Source organism: Ochlerotatus camptorhynchus, unplaced genomic scaffold (assembly GCF_037179485.1).
Source record: "Ochlerotatus camptorhynchus isolate MF236.1 unplaced genomic scaffold, CSIRO-AGI_Acam_v1.1 ptg000209l, whole genome shotgun sequence".
NCBI lineage: Eukaryota > Metazoa > Arthropoda > Insecta > Diptera > Culicidae > Ochlerotatus > Ochlerotatus camptorhynchus.
The window spans coordinates 1070991-1089838 of record NW_027040699.1 but is presented as its reverse complement, the minus strand read 5'-3'; the positions used below and the strand labels follow the sequence as shown (position 1 = coordinate 1089838).

At 39.6% G+C, this 18848-nt stretch overlaps 1 protein-coding gene across 9 annotated transcripts in view; it reads right to left on the bottom strand.

Moving 5' to 3' along the window:
• The window catches only part of Mlp60A (Muscle LIM protein at 60A), a 53015-nt gene that overhangs the window by 2598 nt on the left and 31569 nt on the right, over positions 1-18848 (bottom strand). For 6 of the 9 annotated variants that reach the window (XM_065224278.1, XM_065224281.1, XM_065224283.1 and 3 more), the window contains exons 4-5: positions 8204-8315; positions 302-398 (exon numbers count right to left, since the gene is read on the bottom strand). In XM_065224278.1, the coding sequence (XP_065080350.1) occupies positions 302-398; positions 8204-8315 (209 nt within the window). Of the gene's footprint in view, positions 1-4; positions 102-301; positions 399-8203; positions 8316-9954; positions 10856-18848 lie in introns of those variants that run through there. The other 3 variants (XM_065224287.1, XM_065224285.1, XM_065224286.1) reach the window with 2 other exon arrangements.

Genomic DNA, 18848 nt, shown 5'->3' with positions numbered 1-18848 from the left:
AAACCTCGGCAGTAGATTTCACGATCCGGACCCTCGCAGCAGTTTACCGAGTCGAGGCCCTTCTTGCATTCGCCGCACTTGAAGCATCCCTTATGGTAGGCCTGCGGAAAGAAGACATAGCACAAAACATGGATCATGGATACAGACATACACACACACCGTGACTTTCCGGTGCCACGTTTGGATTAGTGACGTTAAGAATGCGGCTAGTACAGTTGGCTTGCGGTTGGTAAGCTTAACCCAACAACTACATCACAGTTCTACTACCACTACACGGGTTTTTTTTTTTTAATTTTGGTACCTCGGCAATAGATTTCTTTATCTGGACCATCGCAGTGAATCGTGGAGTCGAGGGTGCGGTTGCAAACTTGGCACTTGAAGCAGCGTCGGTGGTAGCCCTGCGGGTTAAGCGGTTAGAGTGCAGCAAAATAAAGCGATTAGATGCGGATCGAAGGCAGGGCGGTAAATAAGCGATTTCTATGCGGGATAAAATTTGATTGTGAAATTACATTCAGAAACGATGGGATAGACTGGTTTGCTACTTAGCTTGGAAATTCTCTCTAAATATTTTTTTAAAATTTTTAAATTGTTTTTGAAGTTATACTAATTTCATAGGAGTTACCTTAAAGGTCATTCGTGGGCTATCCGAAACAGACTCCATATCAGGTCTATACAAGTCCGTTGCACAATCTTGTTTCTACGAATGAGAGATGAAAGAATGCGCGCAAAATGTGTGCCGTGTTGTGCTTTGCCCATGAGCACGCGATTTAAAGCACGCTCGTAAGCAAATTCTGCGCACATCTAGATGTAGCCGATGTCAAACGGAACAACGAGTTGTTGAACTCTCTAGTGAGGCCCCAATGGACAATGTAAATTTGCAGCCTAATTCGTTTGAATAGATCTAAGATTGTCCAGAGAGAGACTTTCAGGATAGACGTAAAGGATTTTTGCAAAATAAAACATACTGTTCGATTATTGCTGAATGCTGAGTAAATAAACATTGAAAAAATGGTTTTCTCTGAGACATTCCTTAAGATTGCAAAAAGCTCTCGTCGATGTTTTCCTTTATTGTTTCGCACAAAATGAGGAGAACTTTTGCCAATCTGAAGCGAATGGCGCTCGCTAACTGAGATGCATTTCATACGTCAAACGGGCAACGAAATCCAACGTTAAGCTCGACCAAATGGATGCTCTATGATTGGCCCGCATTTCAACGATTATATGAAATTGGGTTCTTTAATGGTATTGAGGTAAATGCATATTCGTAATCTGCATTAAAAATGGAACCCAAACCCAAAATGTCATCAATTTTGGTACACTGGAACTATTTTAAATAAGAACGATTACATTTGCAAAAATCACCTTATTAGCGCCCCTCGGTGTCACTTTGTATGGGAGCGAGCTGTCATTTTGTCAGTTTTGTGTCAAACAGTAAAGTTATTATTTTGCTTTAAATCTTGGTTTAAAAATCGAGAAAAATATCGCTGTGCTCAGAAAACAAAGCTCTTTCAGATGATATATAAAAACCAATATATTTTTCAAAATTAAAGAACCCAATTGTCATCATGATGGTTTTAGCAGGCTTGATAGCTGATTTCAGACTTTCTATGTTTCGCCGACTTCGTTGTATAATGGCAACATTTTTCACAGCCCTTAAACACATAATAGCAATTGAGCCGATTTCTAGGATTTTTTAGAGAATTTTATCGAGAATTCAGATAGAATTACGTCGAGGGTTTGGATAGAATCTTGTCTAGGATTATCTTTCGTCGAGGATTCTGAAAGAATCGCGTCAAGTATTCTCAGAAAATTCCGTTGGGGCTTTCAGCAAAATCGTTCGAGTATTTTGACAATAATTCAAATTCTTCAAATTCAAATTCAAATAAATTTTGACAGGAATTTTGAGATCATCCCTTCTATGATTCTGACAGAATTATAGAATATAGATCCTGGGAAAATTTCATCTCGAATTATTGGAGTGAACCGCGTTCTGAATTCTGGGTGGATTCCGTTGAGGATTTTGAGAGAAATCTTAGAAAAATCCCTATTCTGAATTAATTTCATTTAGGATATCGACAAAATTTCAAATGGAATTGTGAGACAATCACGAGTAGAGAGAATCCCGTCTTTATTCGTAGAGTATCCCATATGTGGTTTTGAGACAATCCCGCGTAGGATTCTGAAAGAATCGCATCAAGGATTCTGTCTGAGAATCCCGTCGGGGTTTCTGGGAGCTTTTCGTCGATGATTCTGAGAGAATCTCGTGTCAGATTCTGAGAGAATCTCGTGTCAGATTCTGAGAGAATCTCGTGTCAGATTCTGAGAGAATCTCGTGTCAGATTCTGAGAGACTCCCGTCTTGGTTTCTACGATAATTCCCCGTCGAGGAAATTTGAAAAAAGCGCTTTCAGAATGCTGAGAGGATTCTGAAAGAATCCCGTCGGGAATTTCAGGAGTATCTGTCGAGGATTCTACAAAAACAAATGACTGGAGCTCGGAGACCATCACATTTATGATTTCGAGAGATTCGTCTAGGATTCTTTGAGAAAACCGAGTTAGAAATTTTGGAAGGATTCCGGGGGAATCACGTGTAGAAATCTGAGAGAATCACGTCTAGGATTCTGAGAGAATCACGTCTAGGATTCTGAGTGAACTTCGTCTAGGATTGTAAGAGAAATTCCGGTCGAGGATTCTGATCGAATCACGTCAAGGATTTTGTGAGAATTGCATCTGGGATTACTAGATAATCAAGAATTTTGATAGAATCCTGTTTAGGATTCTGAGAGAATCCAGTCTAGGATAACGAAAAATACGGCGGATCTTTGAGACAATTTCGACGGGCGTTTTCAGAGAGTGTAGGGTTATTAGATAAGTTTATCTAGGTTTATTAGAATATTGGGTCTGGATTTTGCGATAATACCATCTGTGGTTATGATACAATCACTCATGGGATTCTGAAAGAATCACATCGATGGCTGGTAGAAAATTTCATCTAAGGTTTTTTTTCAGAGAATCCCTTCGGGGATCCTGGGAAGATTTCATCGATGATTTTGAGAGATTCTTGTTTAGAATTATAATAGTATCCCGAATGGGATTCTAACAAAATCGTTTCAAGAATGCTGAGAGAATTCCGTCGGGTATTTCAGGACAATCTGTCGAGGATTCTGAGAAAAATTTGATGGTAATTCAGAGATCAGCCCATTTGTGATTCTGAGAGAATTGCATTGGAGATTCTGAGAAAATTCTGTCTAGGATTCTTTGTCAGAACCGCGTCAGGAATTCAAGAAGGATTCCGTTGGGGATTCTGATATAATCACGTCTATAATTATGAGTGAATCTCTTCTAGGATTCTTAGGGAATCTTATATAGAATTATGATTCTAAGGATTCTAAGATAATCCCCCGTTGAAGGTTCTGGAAAAATCGACTATTCCATTTATGATTTTGGGAGAATTGCATCCGAGATTCTGAGAAAATTTCGTCTTTCTAGGAATTCGAATTCTGAGAGAATTACGAGTATAGTTCTGAGAGAATCCCTTCTAGGATTCTGAGGGAATCTTGTCAATGATTCTGAGAGAAACCTTCTTCGAGAATTCTGATTTAATCACGTCAAGGATTCTGTGAGAATTCCATTGAGTGTGACGAAAAAATACAGTGGAACTCTGAAATAATTTCGACGGGAATTTTGAGACAATCATGTGTAGGAAGATGTGAGTATTTTATCTGGTATTATTAAAATATTCCGTCTGGATTTCGAGAAAATCCCTATTGTGGTTTCATTACCGACATTACCGTGTAGGAATGAATCACATCGAGGGTTTTAGAAAATTTCATCTAGGGTTTCTTTCAGAGGAGAATTTAATCAAGGATTCTGAGAAAATCTTGTGTAGAATTTGCTGAAAGTATTCCGTGTTGGATTCTGGAAGAATTGCTTCAAAAACGCTGACAGAATCCCGTCGGAGAGTTCAGGAGAAGCTGTCGAGGATTCTGAAAAAAAATTGATGAAAATCCTGAGACCATCCCATTTGTGATTCTGAAAGAATTGCATCGAAAATGCTGAGAAATTCTCTGGAGACTTCCGAGAATTCCGTCTAGGATTCTTTGAGCGAATCCCGTCAGAAATTCTAGAAGGATTTCGTTGAGGATTCTACAAGAATCACAGCTAGAATTCTGATAGAAGCACGATTCTTAGAAAAACGCCCATCGAGGCTTCTGAAAGATGATTCTGAGAGAATTTCATCCCGTGTAGGATTCTGAGAGAATCCAGTCTAGGATTTTAAGATAATCCCCCGTCAAGGATTCTGAAATAATTGCTTCAAGAATGCTGAGAAGTATTCAAGGATTCTGAGACAATTTTGACGGGAATTCCATCCTATTCATGATTCTTAGAGGATTGCATCTGAGATTCTGATAAAATTCCGTCTAGGATTCTTTGAAAAACAGCGTCGGGAGTTTTAGAAGGAATCCATTGAGGATTCTGACAGAATCATGTCCAAAATTCTGAGAGAATCACGTCTTGGATTCTTAGAGAAAATCCCATCGAGGATTCTGGAGGAAGATTCTGAGAGAATTCCATCAAGAAAATCGGGGTGTCAGAACTTTGAGAATTTTAATGGGTATTTTGAATCCCTCACGATTTACGAGAGAATTGTATATGGGATTAATAGAAGATTCCGTCTGAATTCAGAGATGTTCCCTTCTAGGATGCTGAGTGAATTCCATCTGTGGTTTTGAGACAATCCCGCGTTGATGTGATTCTTTCAAAGAATGCCATCGAGGATCCTGGGAGGTTTTCGTCGAGAATTCTGAGGATTCTAAGATAATCCCCGTCAAGGATTATGAAAGAATCATTTCAAGAATGCTGAGAGAATTCCGTCGGGGATTTCAGGAGGATCTGTCGAGGATTCTGAGAAAATTTTGACGGGAATTCCGAAACGAGCCCATTTGTGATTCTGAGAGATGTGCAGAGTAACCCCCGTCGAGGTTTCTGAAAGAGACTTTTTATGACTCTTAAGGCCCAAGCGCAATATGGACGGAAGCGGAACGGAAACGGAAAGTTTGACAGTTGTCACAAATGACATTAAGATGCCTAACCGAAGTCGATTTGGCTTTAACCAGTTTTCAATCCGACAAGTAGGCTTACTCAGATCGGGCTTTTCCGCTTCCGCTGTCACTGCGCTTGGGTCTTTGATATGGATATCGTCTAAACTCTGAGAAAATTTCAAAGGGAATCACTTGTAGGGTTTTGAGATAATGATATCTGGGATTATGAGCAGATTACAGCTCCGCGTAGGATTCTGAAAGAATCCCATCAAGGGTTCTGAGAAAATTCCGTCTAGGATTCGTTCAGAAAGTCCCGGTGGGGATTATTGAAGGATTTCGACGAGGATTCTGAAAAAAATCCAGGTAGGATTCATAGGGAATCCCATCTAGATTTCTAAGATAATTCCCCGTCGAAGATTCTGATCGAAGCGCTTCAAGAATGCAGCGAGGATTTTGAAAGAATTCCGACGGTGATTTAAGGCTAATCTGTTGAGCATTTTGAGAAAATTTTGACGAGAATTCTTAGATTATTCCATTTATGATTCTAAGAGAAATGCATTGGAGATTCTTAGAAAATTCGGTCTAAGACCCTTTGCGAGAATCGCGTCGGGAATTCAAGAAGGGCTATGAGGCAATCGCGTATAGGATTCTTTGAGAATCTCGTCTAGGATTCTGAGTGAATCTCGTCTTGGATTCTGAGAGAAACCCCCATCGAGGATTCTGCAAGAATCGCGTTAATTTTGAGAGGATTGCATATGGGATTTTGAGAAGATCCCGTCTGGATTTTGAGAGAATCCCATATGTGGTTTTGAGACAATTTCGCTTAGGATTGTGACAGAATCACATCAAGGGTTCTGAAAAAAATCCGCCAAGGATTCTTTCAGGAGATCCTGAGGAGATTTCGTCTTGGATTCTTGGAGAGAATCTCGTGTCAGATTCTGAGAGACTCCCGTCTTGGTTTCTTAGGGAATTCGAAGAAGAAGAAGAAGTGCTTCCAGAATGCTGAGAGGATTCTGAAAGAATTTCGTCGGGAGTTGTCGCATGTCGCATGTCATGTCGAGAGAATTGCAGAGATTCTGAGAAAATTCCGTCTAGGATTCTTTGAGAGAACCGAGTTATAAATTTTGGAAGGATTCTGAGGGAATCACGTGTAGGATTCTGAGAGAATCACGTCTAGGATTCTGAGTGAACTTCGTCTAGGATTGTAAGAGAAGTCCCGGTCGAGGATTCTGATCGAATCACGTTAAGAATTCTGAGAGAATTGCATCTGGGATTATGAGAGAATCAATCCCATCTGTGGTTTTGAAGCAATTCCGTGTAGGATTCTGAAGGAATCACATCAATGGTTCCGTCTAGGATTATTTCAGGGGAACCTGGGATGATTTCTACGAGGATTCTGAGAGAATCACGTGTCAGATTCTGAGAGAATACCGTCTAGGTTTCTAAGGTAATTCCCCGCCGAGGATTTTGTAAGAAGCACTTTAAGAATGCTGAGAAGATTTTAAAAGAGTTCCGACGAGGAGTTCAGGTGAATTTGTCGAGAATTCTTAGCAATTTTTGACAAGAATTCTGAGACTATTCCATTTATGATTCTTAGAGAATTGCATCTGAGATTCTGAAAAAAATAGTCTTAGATTCGTTGAGAGTTTCGCATCGAGAATTCTAGAAGGATTCTGAGGGAATCACGTGTAGGATTCTGGAGGAATCTTGTCTACGATTCTAAGAGAAACCCCTGTCCAAGATTCTGAAAGAATCACGTCATGAATTTTGAGAGTATTGCATCTGGGATTTCGAGAAGATTCTGTCTTGATTCTGAGAGAATCCCATCTGGGATGTTGAGAAGATCCCGTCGGGGATTCTGAGATAATCCAATCTGTAGTTTTGAGCCAATTCCGCGTAGGATTCTGAAAGAATCTCATTAAAGGTTCTGAGAAAAGGAGAATCCCGTCAAGGATTTTAAGGTAATCCTCTGTTGAATTCTGAAATACCTTGAGAAACAGTCGAGGATTCTGAGAGAATTGCGGAGATTTTGAGAAAATCTAGGATATTTTTAGTGAAGCATGTCGGAAATTCTGGGAATCACGTCAAGGATTTTGAGATAATTCCATCGACGAATACGTCAGAATTTTGAGATAATCTCAACGTGAATTTTGAGACAGTCCCATGTAGAATTCTGAATGAATTTCATCTGGGATTTTGTGAAAAATCTCGCCTGGTTTCTAAGAAAATCCCGTCCAGGATTCTGAAAGTATCTCATCTGTGATTATGAGAGAACCCTGTGCAGGATTCTGAAGGTATTACATACAAGGACTCTGAGAAAATTCCGTCCACGATTATTCCAGAAAATCCCACCACGGTTCGTTGGGGGATTTGGCCGAGACAGTCCCATGTAGGATTCCGAAAGAATTGCATCTGGGATTTTGAGAAAAATCCTGCCTGGTTTCTAAGAAAATCCCGTCCAGGATTCTGAGAGTATCTCATCTGTGATTATGAGAGAACCCTGTGCAGGATTCTGAAGGATTCAAGGATTTTGAGAAAATTCCGTCTACGATTATTCCAGAAAATCCCATCACGGTTCTTTGGAGGATTTTGTCTTGGATTTTGAAAGATTGTGAAATAATCTCGCCAGCGATGATGATTTTTATAAAATATCGCGCAGAAATCTTGAAGCATCGCGTCCTGAAGTTGCTCTCATTTTCGCAACAGCTGGATTTATTCAAAATTGTATTTAAATATTACTCACTTCTTTTCGTTCACTCAAATTTGATCACTGTTTAAATTTTTTTAAGAACAATTTATTTTCAATTTGAGTAAGTTCAGTTCTTGCAAAAATGAGGCAAATCCTACTCAAATTTAAGTGATTTTTCAACGGCGTGGATGATGTCGGAGTCTTACTTAGGAAAATATAACATCATATTACATTGTAAATATGATGTTCTGAACAGCCAAATTGTCATACAATTGTCATCAGAAGTTCATGAATGTATTTTCACATTGAAATTCAATATAAAAAAGCGGGTTATTATTGAGCGCTGGAAATTAAAAAAAAATAAGTCTAGTAAAAGCAAAGCTAACTATTAGATTAAACTTAACTACGATAAAAAAGGCATTCACTATATATTATGGTAAAAAGAGAACGAGAAAAGAAAACAGTCAACTCACTCTTCCACGTGCCAACATTTGCTCGGCCATGTAAACGAATCCACCACAACGAGGGCAACCTTCTCCTTCGGGTGCTTTTGTTATCGGTTTCGGCTCAACGTGCCCGTTAGTTCTGTTTGCGGTGGTCGGATTGAATTGTTTTGTTTCGGTTTGTTTGGTTGTTCGAAAGGAACGGGACAAGTGTTCATGTGTTTTGTGTAACATGGGGTTCGGCCCGCATCATCGATTGTCGGTACGGTTGTTGTTTTGTTTATGTGGGTGTGGGTGTGCGTGCGCGTGTCAGTGACGGAAGTGCGAACGGATGGTGAAGAGAATGAGATAATATAAAAACGAAACAAAGAAAAAAGAAAGAGAGAATTAGTGAATTTCGGTCGTTCTTTTTATTGACAGTTGTGTGTGTGTCTCAATTGGCTCTACGTAGCTACAAAAAATATCAGCTTTTATTTTTGATAGAGAGTAGGAGAGAGAGAACAACGGAGAAGAAATTAAGTACAAAAGTGAGTTAAGTTATCAGTTTGGCCACGCAAGCTTCGGTTTCGAGAATGAGTGTTTAATATTTTTTTCTGTTGGCGTACTTAATTTAGTCTCGGGACAAGGACAAGTCCCCCGTTTTGGTTTCTTTCACGAATGGCGCTAGCGTCATTTTTTTTTTCTTCGATAAATTTGGTTTTCCATAAATGTGGTTTCGTAAAATGTAATTGTTTGAAATGCAAATATCGACTCCAGGGCACTTTCCTTATCCCTTCTAGGATAGAATTACAAAAGAAATGTTGAAGTGGGGGATCTAGAGAAAGAGAGAGAGAGAGAAAGTTTCCCGAAACCATCGTAGTATGTCAGGTTACGGGAGGAAATCGAAGGAAGTTGAGGGGAATGACAGATCGGATGGTTAGTGGAAACGAGAAATGTCAACGTGACAGTTAGCGATGGTGAGTGGTGGGGGTGCATGCTGTGTGTGAAGTTGTGAGGTGAAAGCGTAAGCGAAAGAAAAAAAAAACCCTTTTTGCAGTTGGTAAGACACAAAAACAAACAAAAACACAAACTCGGTAGGTCACCTGTCAAAAGGGGGCTTTCTGTTCGGAGAGTGGAGGGGGTTACAAAAAAAAAACTAACACAGCGCTCTCGAGGAGACATTAGGTTACAACAAATTAAAACACGAAAAAAAAAACATCAAGGAACAAAATATCTCACCGATCAAATGTCAAAATACACGTACACGAGACGGGAGAAACGAGACGCCAGACGTTTCGGGTTGTGGCTTGCTTTGCTTACACGTATTTTTTGTTTGGTTCAATTTGGTGGTTGTTTACATCGTTTTCAACACACATCAAGCCTTCAGACATGGTCCAGTGTATTTTTTGTTTGTTCACACACATAAAATCGCTCTGGGAGTTTTGAATACACAGGACACCACTTTTTCTTTTTCTCTGGACGATTGTCACGTATGCTGTCAAGGGTTACTTGGATGGAGTCATACACAACAAGATGGCGAGTAAGGTTTTTGAATGTTTTTGTGTTTTCGAGCATCATGTTAACTGCCGTTGTATTCGAAAGCGTGCATTTCTTTTTTCAGACAAATGTGAACAGTTTGTGATTTTCGTGTAAAAACTGTGCCGTACCTTGACAAGTGTGTTTTAATTTTTTCCTTTCAATTCTGACGCGTTATATATTCCCCGAAACTCACAAAAATATTCAAAATCCTTCTGTTCTTGTGACGGTTGGTTTTGTACAAAACGAATGAAATTAGTCACAAATGGTTTACTGAAAATCGACTTTATTCAAATTCTGTTTTTTTTCCTGTAGTTTTAGTTTTACACATAAGGGCAATTTCGTCAAAAAAATCCGTTTAATTTACGCAAATCAGAAAGCTTCCTACAAACTAAACCTCTGCTTGATTTCAATATAGTTTAACACTAGTTTTTAAAAGTAGCACAATCCTTTTCATCATTCAAAATTACCAAACTTAGCCTTCGTTTGAACACTACTGCCATTAATAGTTTATGACAAAAACGAGTAAGAAAATATTTGCAAAACTGAATTCGATTCCGTTTCGCCCAACTTTTCCCTATAATGTATTTGCTTTATGTATGTATTGTATGTATGTATGTATGAGTGTGTTGCTAAATTTTACAAAGACGTTTCACGAAATCTCACTCCTATATCAAACCAACAAAAGCTCTTCATCTTCTTAGGCTTAGGGTATTTATGTCAAGCAAGCAAACTACTAGAGAGAAAAATCAACCTCACTTCCTATGAACGGCAAACGGCGTTTGTCGCGTCATGATCGTTGCTGTTGGTGTTGTTGTTGTTGTTGTTGTGTGTGTGTGCGCGCTCAATGTGACATTTTGCAGTGTTGCCAAACAAAGGGGAGAAGGGTGTTTTCAAGTTGAGCTTGCTTTCGTTCATCTTCATCTTTTTGTGATTCGATTGATGTATTTTGAAGTTGATCAGTTTTGTTGATCGGAGATTTTACAAAATAGAATTAAACATACATAAATTGGGCCCCTATCGGGCGAGAGAGACGGTCTTCACTCCTAAATGTATTGGTTCTTAAACTTTTCTTTGTTGTTTTGGGTTTCGGGTGACGATTTTTTTTTTGTTTATTGTAGGGTGTTTTCTTCTAACAACTGGCAGTAACTGGATGGATTTTACTTGCTGCAATATTGACACGAAAATACGTATGGCAGTGGTGGTTGGTTGGTTGGTTGGTGATAGTCAGTGGATTGTTATTAAATAATATTGTAGTAGCATTTGCGGTGGTGGTTGTGGTTGTGGTTGGCGGTAGTGGTGGTGGTGGTGGTGGTAGTTGAAGGTGTCGCATATTTTTTTTATGTAACAAGAAAAATGGAAAACAGAGAAATGGAGAAAAATCAACATGCAGTCCTAGAGTGTATATATTTATTTCACAGCAGTTGCGAAGATAGCGGTACTTTTTTTTCCCTGGAGCATGATCGTATGTGTACGAAGAATTAAGTGGAATAATTGAATTTGGGTTTTGGAAAATCAAAACTCTTTTTCCTATTTTAAAACTTAAACAGAGTTCCTGACCAAATAAATGGCAGCACTGTTTCTTGACTAATACGAAAATCAAAGCTTAACATTGTATGGTTACTTATGGTTCTAAGTAACATTGATCGATTCTCTTCGTCGAGTTTCTCTTTCGTTAATAACCTGAGGACACAACTGTTTCTTGTTGTGTTTGTCGTATAAACCATCACTTTCAATTGAAAGTCATTCTATCTTCTCTTCGAGCAGATCCCCGTCAACATCAACAGAACCACTTTCGATCAGTTTTCATGCTGTTTGTTTTGGGCTTGACTCGTGCTCATTTCTTCTTTCACTGTCAAATGAACTTACTTTTTCATTGAAGCGAAGCTGTTCGATCTAAATTCGCGCAGTTTTTATGACTTTTGTTGATTGTTCACTGGGTTCATTTAAGCGTATGCGCATAGATCTGTGCACGTGGATGTCAAATTTATAGGTTTCTTTACCCATCAATATGTGTATTTTTTGAATCGAGGTGACGTCTAGAGATCGAAAAATGATATGCGACGCCATTTTGAAATCCAAGATGGCGGCTTCCAGTTTAAGAAAAAGTGGGAAATGCTGTGGGGATGACTGGGGGACTTATCAATAAAGGTATTTGTGGAATCGGGATGATGTCTAGAGGATGAAAATCGATATCTGACGCCATTTTGAAATCGAAGATGGCGGCTTCCGATTTACGAAAAAGTGGAAATACAGTCAAATATACATCAATATTAGTGTTTTTGTAATCGGTATGAAGTTTACATATCGAAAATTGATATGCGACGTCATTTCGAAATCCATGATGGCGGCTTCCGATTTCAGATTAAGTGGGAAATGCTGTCAAATACCCCAATACCCCATTGGAATCGGGATGGAGTCAAGAGGCCGGAAATCGATATCCGACGCCATTTTGAATTCCAATATGGCGGCTTCCTATTTCAGAAAAAATGGGAAATGCTGATGCCGTCCCATCAATATGGGTATTTTTGGATTCGGGGTGACGTCTGGAGATTGGAAATCAATACCCGACGTCATTTTGAAATCCATGATGGTGGCTTACGGTTTGAGAAAAAGTTGTAAATTCTATCAAATACCCATACAAACGTTCTTTTAGAATCAGTGTAACGTCTAGAAGCCGGAAAGCGATATCCGATGCTATTTTGTAATCCAAGATGACGGCTTCCGATTTGCGGAAAAGTGTCAAACATCCTAAAATATGTTTATTTTCAGAATGGGGATAATACGTAGATGCCGAAAATTGATGTTACACCGTCTTTAAATCCATGATGCTGGCTTTGGTTCAGAAAAAAAAACTTTGAAATACTGTCAAATACCGATCAATGTGGGTTTTTTTTGGAATCGGGCTGACATCTAGAAGCCAGAAATCGATATCCGACGCCATCTTGAAATTCAAGATGGTGGCTTCCGATTTCAGAAGAAGTGTCAAATAGCCTACAAATGGCATCGAGCATCGATTTTCAGCATCTACGCGTCGTCCTCGTTCCGAAAATACCCAGATCTTAGGGTATATGTCACTTTTTGTGAAACCCGATGGCCGCCATATTGGATTCCAAAATGGCATCGGATATCGATTTTCGGCATCCACACGTTGTCCCCATTCCGAAAATACCCATATTGTAGGGTATTTGACACTTTCTGAACCCTGATGGCTGCCATATTGGATTCCAAAGTGGTATCTGATATCGATTTTTGGCAGCCACGCGTTGTCTCCGTTCCGAAAATACCCATATTGTAGGGTATTTGAGACTTTCCCTGGATCCAATGACTGCCATCTTGGACTTCAGAATGGCCTCGTCAATTTAATTTTCATTTAATATAAAATAATATACTATTACTACACATAATCCGGATGTCATCCCTATCGGCAACCGATATCGTGCGAATACTATCCGGATACTATATTTTGATGCCTGCGTCGTCAGGTCGTGACAAGTCCACTGAGCTCCGAATTGAAGTGAATGTGGAAAAAACGAAGGAAGCAGTTTTCGAGTTATTGATTGCGTCAATTGAAACAAGCCTTTGCTTCAAATGAAATTATATTGCTCGAAATGAAGCGATGCTGCGGAGAGTTCACTTTCTTTTCTTTGTTTTGAAAATGCAGAACCCTGCTGTTAGATGATCTGGTAAAAACGGAGTAGCAACCGCGAGCGGTTAATCATTATCATGCTCAATTATGCCTGTACTATCTAAAGTGATTTAGTACTTTCTGAAGTTTTTCTGCAGTAATTCAGTACTTTTCAGGCTGATTCCGAGATTTTCTAAAAAGTTTCAGTACTTTCAGAAGAAATTTTGAACTTTTTTTTAATGATTCTTTGCTCCCCAAAGTGATAAAAATCTTTATGAAGTGATTAAGTTATTACAAAGTGATTCGGCTCTTGAAGAAGTGATTGTTAACTTGAGAGAATTGATACAGTACTTTCCGAAGTTTTGTGAAGTTGTTCAGTTCTTTCCGGAATTATTTAGTTTTTACGGAGGCGGTTACAAACTTTCTGGAAAGATTTATTTTCCTAAGGGATTCATAAATGTTCTTGAGTCATTCAATATTATCCGAAGAATTTCAGAGCTTTTCTGGAGTGATTCATTACATTCAGAATTGATTTCAAACTGTTCAAAAGTAATTTATTTTTTTCTGAAATGATTCAGAACTTTCGGAAGTGATTACAAACTATCTGGAATTTTCCAGTACTTTTCGGAGTGATTTCAAACATTTCTAAAGTGATTCAGTACTTTCAGGAGTGATTCCGAATTTTTCTGAAGCGATTCAGTACTTTCTGAAATGATTCAGTGCTTTCCCAAGTGGTTATGAACATTATGAAGCGATTCAGTATTTCCGAAGTGATTCCAAATGTTCCTGAAGTGATTCGGTGCATTCCTAACTTATTCAATTATTTTCAAAGTGATTCCGTACTTGCGGAAATGATTACAAACTTTCTGGGATGATTCAGTACTTTCCAATGTGATTCCGAAATTTTCTGAAGTGATTCAATATTATCCGAAGAGATTCCGAGCTTAAAGTGATTCAATACTTTCTGAAGTGATTCAGTGCTTTCTGAAATAATTCATTACATTCCGAAGTGATCATGAACTTTTCCAAAGTGATTCCGAACATTTCTGAAGATATTCAGTATTTTCCGAAGTGATTCCGAACATTTCTGAAGTGATTCAGTGCATTCCTAAGTGATTCAATTATTTTCAAAGTGAACTTTCCGCAATGATACAGTACTTTCCAAAGTGATTTCGAATATTTATTAAGTGTTTCCGATCCTTTCTGAAGTGATTCAATACTTTGTGAAGTGACTCTTAACATTTCTGAAGTCATTCAGTACTTTTTGAAGTAATTCCAAATTGTTCTGAATCGATTCAGTACGTTCAGAAGTAATTCCGAACATTTCTAAAGTGATACAATACATTCCTAAGTGATTCAGTACTTTCGGAAGTGATTCTGAATTTTTATGAAGTGATTAACTACTTTCTGAAATGATTCAATTATTTTCTTAAGTTATTCAGTAGTTTTCGAAGTGATTTCGAGCTTTTCTCAAGTGATTCAGTGCTTTCCGAAGTGATGTCGATCTTTTTGACGTAGACTACGTCTTAAGGGAAGGAATTTACTGGAAGTAAATCGAAAATCTAAAATTGCGACCGTCACGAAAAGGTGTAAGGTTTTGAACGTTTATAACTTTGTCATTTATAGATGAAAATAAAATCCAAATACACCAATCGATAGGAAATAGCTCTCACAATCTGCTACAATAAATGATTTTACAATTAGTTGAAAAATGTACACCTAAAAAGTGATAATTTTTTCACTGTTTACATGAAATAAACGTGCTCCCCAAAGCAAGTCGTCATAATCGAGTACCATTTGGTTGTGCATCGTTTTGCTTGAACCTGTAAAACTATATAAGAGCTCTGTTGTCGTTCCTCCGCTCATGGTCATTAGTTGCTAGTCCATCTAGCAGTATAGTTTGTTCGTTCGTACGTTCGCTCCGGTATTGAGTTTCTTCTAATTAATTTTATTGTTCAGTTCACGTCGTCATCAACAGGCACAACATACTACTCCTGCATCGGAGAGCCCTAGTAAAAAGTCCAAAATGTACGCCAGTGCTGCCTTGGATGACGCAGCTAATCGGCTGCAACAGAGCAACAAATTCTCGGTGCTCGGAGTTGAAAATGGCGGTGGTGACGCCGCTGAAATTGCCAAAAAGGAGCGGATTTCCCCCCGCTGTTTACCACGTTGAAGAACGTTACCAAGGTTAGGGATGAGCTGGCAAAACTCAAATTGTTCCCGCGATTCAAGATCTGTAGCGTAGGAACAAAGATCATGTGCTCCAGCCTACAGCAGTACAAGTCGTTCGGTGACCTACTGAAGAACAGTACGGTGAAGTTTTACACCCACGATTTGCCTTCGGTGAAACCATTGAAGGTTTTTTTTTACGGGGACTGCCGTCGTACGAAGCGGCTGCCGTAAAAGATGAATTGGTGAGGCTCAGATTGAAATCAGAGGCATTCACCCAATGAATCGACGGCCTACGCCCAATACAAACTATCGTGACCAACTGTTCCTGGTCCAATTCACGAAGGGCTCCACCACCCTTGCTGTGCTGAAGAGCAACATACGTGACCTGTTTCAGATCATTATCTACTGGAAATCCTACAAACTAAAGAGCCTAAATTTATAAAGAGGCGACATGTCAAAATTGGAACAATCGATTGTCTGTCAAAGTCATATGAAAAGTCATTCCAATCGAGCAGAAGACCTGTCAAATGGATAAGATGTCGTCTCTTTATAAATTCAGGCTCTTTACTACAAACCACAACATCGTGATGTGACCCAATGCACAATTTGCCTCTCCTTCGGCCGTGGCACGAAGAACTGTCATATGAAACCACGCTGCGGCAAGTGTGCTATGGCCCACTCGACGGCGATCTGTTCTCAAGCTGATGATACCGAGCCGAAGTGCGTGAATTGCAGTGGTAGTCACCGTGTCACCGGGACTGCCCCAAGCGAACGGTATACATCAGGGAGAAGGTGGCTACTAGCAACCAGCCAGGCCGGCATCAAAACAGACGTACACTAAAAGCCATCACGGATGAACAATACCCGGCAATCCAGCCTCGTCACCTGGTCCCAAATCTCCCACCGCTACCTCTCAACAATCAACGGGCAGCCCCCTCAGCTCAGCATCGCCTCATTGCTGCAGCGGCTCTGCCAAATCAAGTTTCTGCCTCGGCGCCTGGACAATCGTATGTCCGTGTTGCCTCCGGCGATTCAGTTGACGAATCTCCGTTTACATCCGACGAACTAGTAACGCTGGTTGCAGAGATGATCGTCATCCTACGCACCTGCAAAGCTCAATCTGAACAGCTTCATACTGCCTTATCTCTCGTCACCAAGTATGGACCGTGAAGCTATGAAAATAGCAAATGGGAACGGTTGCTCGCTGACGAACAAGCATAGAGAGCTACACCGAGGAGATTGACATTGTTATCATCACCGAGACGCACTTGAAGCCCGAACTGAACGTATTCCTTTACGACTTTCGGCTCGTCAGACGTGACCGCACCTGCTCGGGGAGTGGCCATCGCTGCAAGACGGAACATCAGTTGTCGGCTGCTACCAAACTTCCAGTTGAAAACAGTCGAAGCCATCGGAGTGGAGGTGAGCACATCACTTGGCTCAATTACGATCATCATGGCCCTCCGGAAAGACATCATAAAACTCACCCATAGGTGCGGGAACTTCATCATCGCTGGCGTTCTGAACGCATACACCAAGCTTGGGGCAACGGTCGGAGCAATCGAAATGGCACCATCCTGAATGAAGACCTGAAAGAGGGCCACTATACCATCTTGGCTCCAGACACTCCCACCCGGTTGATTGATTGATTGATTTATCTTTATTTAGGAGGTTTTCAGCCTGAGGCTGGTTCGCCTCCAAATACCCCCCACCCGGTTGAGTGGGTCTGTGGTCCATGCGACCATCGACATCTTCGTCAGCAACATGGGATACAACATCTAGCTACCTGTGGCCTTCCAGGAGCTGAGCTCGGACCACTACCCGTTGGTCGCCGTTTGGATTTTATGAGGGTTGGACTGCGATGTGCAATACGTGCTTGGCCAAGTAACAATTTTGCTTTTAAGAGGGTTCTGTAGACCACAATTCAGACTTGTAGAATGCTATAAAACCTCTATAAAACTTGCAATGTTACTTGGGTGTGAACGATTTCCCACCGGAGGTATCCCACTGCGATCAAGCGTTTGGTTAAACGTGTTATCCATAGTAAATTTTCAACGGAGATGGGATGGACACTGAAGTGTGCACGGGGAATATATTTTATAACGGAGGATTAAAGACAAGTGTTTCGTATGCGGAAATATCCCTAATGGAAAGTCCAAAAAAATTGGAAAAATAACTAATAAGGGTGAGGAAATTGACATGTCAAGGAGAGGAAATGGAGTAAATTGAAGAAATAAGTTACTTCTACTGTAAATCAATATCAAGAAAAATGCACGAGAAGTTCACTATACATGTTAACGTTGTCTACGTCAACCATGCGGTCGTGTCTTGTACATAAACCCATCCATTATTTATTTGATACCAAACTTCTCTCCCACACCTCACCGTGAAAGAATTTTTAAAGCATCATCATGTCAAAATTTGTATCTTACGCCACTAAGTAATGCCAACTGTTGTCCGCCAATCAGGATTTGCACCGTTAGTGGTTAACCTCAATCAGATGAACTTTTTAACAGTTCAGTGGTATTATTTAACATTTTTTTCCCGATCAGGCGCACAGGCTACTTCAATTTTACCATTTTTGATTGATTGTTTCCGTAACATGTTTATCAGGGGCGGAAGCCATTTAAAATATAACATTATATATAAATTTTTCCTGGATCATGTTTATTTTTTTTAAATTTTCCGTAAACGACACTACCCATTTCACATTTATGTATGTTTTTAAATGTTTCTCTGATCATGTTTAGCAGAGGCGCAAACCACTTTAAACTTATCTATTTTGATCAATTTTTACCTGCACATGTTTACCCGAGGTGCAAGCCATTCTAAATTTATGCAAATTGCTGATGTAATTAAAATGAATAAGATTGATTACTAACTTTCCTATTGCTAATGTTCTATGAATAGAGGGCGGTCGCTTTCTCTCTCCTATTTTGAGTGGCCGAGCAAATGATACGAATTTCAATTATTCCACCTAATTCCGTCGTTTTCGTCACCATGCTCCTTTGTTTCTACTGAACAACCACGTGGACCTCTGTTTATTAATTGTTTTGGTTTTGAATTGTCTGTAAAAAAAAATCACCAGACTCCGTCCAAGAAAACAGGGGATTCACAAACCAGAAACATACTCGATATTTTGAAACTAACAAGAAACTAAAACATAACGAAAACGAATCAAACAAACTTAAAAAACAGAAACGTCATAACAGAATAAACAAATGAAGAACAAAACAGACAAGATCACTCCAATAGAGTCGAATCGTGGTTTGCAACCGTTCTTGCAGTATAGTGGATGGAGCTGGAATGATTCTAATGAACGAAAATGTAAACACACCACTTTCCGGTGGCAGCTTCTCA